The sequence below is a fragment of the Pyxicephalus adspersus genome, chromosome 9, assembly GCF_032062135.1.
Source record: "Pyxicephalus adspersus chromosome 9, UCB_Pads_2.0, whole genome shotgun sequence".
Lineage (NCBI taxonomy): Eukaryota > Metazoa > Chordata > Amphibia > Anura > Pyxicephalidae > Pyxicephalus > Pyxicephalus adspersus.
The window spans coordinates 887658-894170 of NC_092866.1; the positions used below are offsets into that span (position 1 = coordinate 887658).

General features: G+C 46.8%; 1 protein-coding gene across 1 annotated transcript in view; it reads left to right on the forward strand.

The window, feature by feature from the left end:
* Positions 1 to 6513, forward strand: part of LOC140338460 (uncharacterized) — a gene marked incomplete in the record, with an annotated part of 18373 nt that overhangs the window by 5405 nt on the left and 6455 nt on the right. Inside the window, 10 exon segments of the mRNA XM_072422696.1 lie at positions 716 to 845; positions 1297 to 1374; positions 2036 to 2183; positions 2705 to 2854; positions 2986 to 3058; positions 4130 to 4272; positions 4761 to 4962; positions 5145 to 5283; positions 5476 to 5609; positions 5795 to 5948. Coding sequence (XP_072278797.1) covers positions 716 to 845; positions 1297 to 1374; positions 2036 to 2183; positions 2705 to 2854; positions 2986 to 3058; positions 4130 to 4272; positions 4761 to 4962; positions 5145 to 5283; positions 5476 to 5609; positions 5795 to 5948 — 1351 coding nt within the window.

Consider the following 6513-nt stretch of genomic DNA (forward strand, 5'->3'; position numbering starts at 1 on the left):
CATGTGGGTGGTCTTCATGTGGGTGGTCTTCATGTGGGTGGTCTTCATGTGGGTGGTCTACATGTGGGTGGTCTTTATGTTGGTGGTCTTCATGTGGGTGGTTTAGCATCTCTTGTCATGTTACCATAATTTGGGTTTTTTTAGCACAAGGTCAGGTCTGTGGTGCAAAATGTATGATGGGGTGCATATAGTGCCCATTGTTACTCCGTGTATAATATATAAAACGTGACATGAAAACATTGTGGTTTAAGATAAAGCAGAACAATTATATAATAATCAGTTCTATGCCCATTTCTCCCATTCTTCTTCAAATAACAATGATTTTATGATTTCAGTGCCTATAATATTTGGCAATTTCCAATGCTACTAATAATGTGTTTGGGTAATATATGAAAGGTGGAATTATTGAATTATGTAATGTGGAAAATCATAAAGTTCCCTGCCAATGGCACCATGAGATGCACTTCGGCATTGCAATCTTTATGTTCTGGGCTTGTAGAACATTCATTCAGGAAAGCGGAGAAATCTTGCAGCTGTAACTGTAATGGTACAAATCCATCTCTGTATCAGGTCAGCTGTGTGCAGGATTTCTGTGTCCGGAGTTCTTCCTGGCACAGCAGCATGCCATGTGTGCGCCTCTCCCTGTGACTATAGTGACATATTTCATGCTGCGGGGGTCCCATTAATGACATTTTTATTTGCAGAAATTACTGAGTCTCCCTGGAACCATTGATGGCGTCTTCCTCACCAAGCCGCCAGAGCAAATCTTCGCGGAAAAAGAAAACAACCCGGTTGAGTTTATAACGGGTGTGGCGGAGCAGGAATTCGGCTGGATCCTCCCCTCGGTGAGAGGCAACTTTATTATGATTTGTTATTTTATATATATTTATATTATTTATTTATGTATATTAAATATTTATGTATATATTTATATTATTTGTGTATATTATTATTTATGTATATTTTTATATTTATATTATTATTTTGTTTTTAGAATTTGCTATAAAGGATACCAATCACCCTATAACCCCTTCCTTACTGGGAGTATTTCACCTTCCACCAGCTGTATCACATCCATAATCCTTTTATATAGAATGCTCGATTGGGTAAGCTGCGTCCCAACGCAAGGGATCAGCAGTATTGGAGTTCTCCTATAATTGACATGACTATGGACTTTGTGCAGCGCTACGTAAAATGTCGGCGCTATATAAATACTTTGTAATAATATTAGTTGCAATTATTTCGTTTCTGGTTTTCTTTTTAATTCCATGCCTGATTTGCTGTCCTCACCTGCAGGCCATGAATATAAGCGGATTGGTGGAAGGAATGGATCGAGAAACGGCCATCGCTACGCTGCGGGAGCACCCCGTCCTGGTATGATCCGCTCGGTGTTTGTCCATGCAATGCACATTGATCGGCTTTGTGTTGTTTTATTGTTACGTCTGTGCTGGTGACATCACCTGAAATAGGAATTTCAACCAATCCGATCAATACAATGCCGCTGTATCTAATCTTCCTAAAGGGACTACAGCTAAGCTCGCAGGCAGGACACATATACGGAATTATAGGAGTACATGGCAGACAATCTGTACCACCCCACATATCATAGGAAGGGTGACAACACCTATCAGATCCTTCATTTCTGCAGACACTGTGTCACTGCCCCGCCCCCTGGCCCCTCCCCCACCAGTGACATAAGCTATCACCGACCTATAGGGCCACCTCTTTATCTAATAATCAGCTTGCAGGGCAGCCACACACTGTAAGCCAGATCTGACTTTCAGCTGGTGTGTTATTTTAAGATTTATGTCAGGTAACAGAATATATAATAACTGAACAGATAAATAAGTGAGCTAAAGGGGGTCTCATATCAATTAAAAACTGTAACACAATAACTCATCGGCAGGATTCAGAAATCATCTTCTTACCAATCTGACTTCAGTAAGCTGCTTTCTGATTGGTCACAGCCCGAGAAGACGCCGATGCTAGCATGAGCCGGGATTAATGATCATCGTGTGATTTCTCATCATTACAGTCAATGCTGGGCCCTGGCATTCCCCTGCTGGTTGAAGAATATTTCGGAGATGAGACGGATCCCTTGGAGATACGAGACCGGTTCCTGGACATGTGCGGAGACCTCATGTTTGTAATACCGGCCCTGAGAACCGCAAAATATCACAGAGGTGAATCCACAATGTCCCGCGTGTCCCAATATATCCATCTCATACATGGAGCCTGGGGTGTGGGGAGCTATGGTGGTACCTGGAGGGGCCCTGGGATGCTGATAGATTAAAGGGGCCCTGGGGATGTTGATAGGTTAAAGGGGCCCTGGGGATGCTGATAGGTTAAAGGGGCCATGGGGTTGGTGATAGATGAAAGGAAACCAAATTTGGTGCTAGTAAAAGGCACCCTAGTTACTGAAGGGCCTCTGAAGAGAGAATATTGGTAGCTGAAGGGGCCGTTAATATGATGCTATTTAAAGGGGCCCTGGGGATGCTGATAGCTGGGAGGGCCTGGGCAATAATGGTGGTGAAAGGATCCCTAGGCAATGGTGGTAGTTGAAGGGACCCCGGGGACCCCAGTATGGGGGGCCCTAAGCCTATTCCAGATCAGGTAATGGGGCAGCAGGACGTAGACTTTGCATTTATTTGAGTTTAAGTTCCATTTTCACCTCCTGACCCTAAAGCCATCTTCTTATCCCCAGATTCCGGACATCCCGTCTACTTCTATGAGTTCCGCCGTCGCCCTTCCGTCTTTAAAGACATTAAGCCGGATTTTGTGAAGGCCGACCATGGGGATGAGTTATTCTTTGTGATTGGAGGACCTTTCCTAGGGGAGGGCGTTCTCTTCTCAGGTAAATCTGCCTTCCAGGAGCCACCACAGACCTCATGGGTGGGGCCGGTGATTGGTCACCTGTGAGCTCATTTTATATCCAGCCAATCACTTCCCGCGATATTTCCACTTTGTGTCTCTTCTCTCCTCCAGGTGTGACAGATGAAGATGAGAAGATCCTCAGCAAGAATGTCATGAAATATTGGGCCAACTTCGCTCGCACCGGGTAAGACTCAAATACTTGGCTCAGCACTGCTGGAACTGACTCATTGGGCCAGAATTAAAGAGAACCAGTCATGGGCATCCTCATACAAGAATTAGTTTCAGTTTCTACTAATATATATGTATATATACCTCCACACACAGACCAGCCTTCCTCTCGCTGCACTGCGGACATCTGGCACGGTTCCAGGGAGCAGCGACGCCTCAACGTGTATTTAGTATAGCAAGCAAGCTGTTTTTGCAGAACAGCGCCATCAAAACATCAGTGGTCAAACAGTGTACTACAGTCCCTGTATTGTAAATGTTATCAGAAATTCATGCGGGCAAACTGAAGGAACCGGATTATCGATGGCCAGATTTATCATTGTCAACTTTACACTGGAACATTAACTAGTAATGCTCACAGTGTTATCTGTCTGTATATGTCAGAGCTATATAAATGTATAATAATAGTGTGTGACTGTGGGGGGACATTAGAGTGTTAGCTCCTCTGTACAGAGACTGATGGGACTGGCTCAGTGTTCTCTGTACAGCACTATGGTATATGTCAGAGCTATATTCATGGAAAAATAAGACATCCCCTGAAAATAAGACCTAGGGCATATTTTGGCATTTCAAAAAATATAAGACAGTGCCTTATAATCGGGGAAACAGGGTAGATGGAAGACATGTGGTGTCACCCCAACCTTCACAGATTATTGTTCTAATTTGACATAAATGACCTCCATTGCTCCTACTGCCGGTTGTCCTCTCTGTCACTGCATTGAAAGAATGTTCCTTGTCCTTCACACATTGAATATAAGGTGGGGTCCTCCCCTTGCTGGGGTCCCCCATGGACTGAGTGAATATTGTGCTGTGTGACAGTGAAAGCAGAGTCTCTCCATATATCACCGCCACTCTAACATTGTTGTACCTTGGCACTCATATCAGTTACCTCGGCCAACCCCAGCTCTCCCCGTGCCAGAAGAGGTTGTCACCGTGCCAGAAGAGGTTGTCACCGTGCCAGAAGAGGTTGTCACCGTGCCAGAAGAGGTTGTCACCGCGCCTGGGTGCACAGTTTAGAATCATGTTGCAGTGAGCGAGGACAATCACCAGCCAATGAGCTTGTCTGTATTTCGGTATATAACAAACCTCCTCCTCCCGCTGATCACACAAACATGAGAGCTCTCATCCCAATCCTTCTCCTGTGTTGCACCATCCAGGCAGAGTTCAGGACAGGTAGGATTCGGACATTATAAATCAATCAATGTATAGCGGGCTCCCTGCACTCAACGCTGAGATTTCTGTTTTATGGGGGGAGGCTGGGACCCATTACCGTTCCATAACAGGAAGTGCCTGAACAAAGAGCTTAATGGCAGGACCATTATAGATTATTTCAATAAAGAGATTAAATTGTTGCAGAGAGGGTTTTATCTTTAGGGTTGGATGATTCTAACATTGTGATATTTGGGGGATCAGGACACAGCCGTAGAGCCCAAATACGGGAAATACATTCTTGCAAACTCTGCTGGCCGATTCCCCTCAACCCTGAGCACCCCTCTGCCTGCAACCTTTGCACCGGAACCACAACACATCCAGGTCCATTTACCCCCGCCCCCCCCCCCCAAGGGTACAATAGGGGAAGATTCTGCCAAATACCCACCAATTCTCACCCCACCACATTGATAGGAAGATTAATATCACTTCATGGTGTATTCTGCTCTCAGGTGATGATGGCGGGCCCCTGGTGGTCACCAAATACGGGAAACTCCGAGGGGCCACGTTATCGGTGAAGGAGATAGAGAGAACCGTGGACGCTTTCTATGGCATCCCTTTTGCAAAACCACCATTGGGGGCGCTACGGTTTACAGCACCAGAACCACCAGAACCCTGGAAGTCAGTGAGAGAGGCCACCGAACGTTCAGCCATGTAAGTCCTGGGGGTCCTATTGGCTCCAAATCTTAGGTGATCCTCTGAGGGGTTCCCACCATCCCTATGCTGAGTTCCTGGGTCTGTACACCTCCTGTTCCCATTATAAGGGGCCCCCATCATCCCAGTTCATTGCCCCTGATCCCCTCCTCACCTCTTCATTATGAATTCTTTCTTTTCAGGTGTCCCCAATATGTGGCGTTGCTCAGACAAATGCTGAAAGTTGTTGAGATGGAGGTGACCCTTCCTCCCACATCTGAGGACTGTCTGTACCTGGATGTTTATACCCCATCAGACCGGGGTGACAACGCCACGCTACCTGTAAGTGATCCCTGTGGTCTCCCACCTGCCCGGCACCCCCATGGGGTCACACTGCCACCCCTGTGTGGGAGTCCTGAGTCTCATTGTGCTATATAACTATATATTTGTGTTCAGAAGGAACTGCCCCATGGTCAGATTCCCCCGGTCTGATACTGCCCCATCAGTGATTGATCCCCTCTCTCCTTCCCCCAGGTCATGGTCTTCCTACATGGCGGAGGGCTAGTTATGGGGACGGCTGCAATGCATGATGGCTCCGCTATGAGCGCTCATGAAAACGTGGTGTTAGTGACGATCCAATACAGACTCGGTGTTCTGGGATTCCTCAGGTAGGTGACAAACACAGAATGAACAGGGAACATGTAACCTGAGTACACAGGATCCGCCTCCTTACACTATTGGCTGTCCTGAATGTCCCCACCTATCAGCACCTAGTATGAGCCGTAGCCCCTCCTCCTTCCTCATACATCCTATAAATGTTATATTCTGATTCATGTCATCCTTTGTGTCCCAGCACCGGAGACGGCCAGGCTTCTGGAAATTACGGACATTTTGACCAGGTGGCGGCCCTGAAATGGGTTCAGGAGAACATTGAGGATTTTGGGGGTGACCCCGGATCTGTCACAATATTCGGGGAGTCGTCAGGTGGAGCCAGCGTCTCTGCACTGGTACGTTCTCTGGACAGTTTTGTGAGATTTTGTTTCCTTTTATCCTTTTGTTGTCTGGTTAAAAAAAATCCACAATCCTGACATGAAGCCAAATTTGTGTTACCCCTACAAAGTACACAGCATGGCCAACAGTCCCTGAACCCAATACCATCCCCCAATCCAAATAATGGGGTCCAGGTGTCTCCAGTGAGGGGTCCCGGTAATCCTCCATCATACAAGGACATTGCACACAATTGTGCTCTTCCAGCCTTGTGGTCACAGTTGGGTGAAGAACCTTTTCTGTTACCCCATGACTGTACCCCGGGGTACAAAGCCCCCTCCATAAAGACATGGGGTCACCGGTTTGGTGTGGAGGAACTCGAATGTCCTGCACAGAGCCGTGACCTCAACCCTACTGAACACCATTGGGGTGAATTAGAATGGTGAGCCAGGTCTTCTCATCAAACATCAGTACCTGACCTCACCAATAGGGGGCAAATCCCCAGCATCAGTACCTGACCTCACCAATAGGGGGCAAATCCCCATCATCAGCACCTGACCTCACCAATAGGGGGCAAATCCCCAC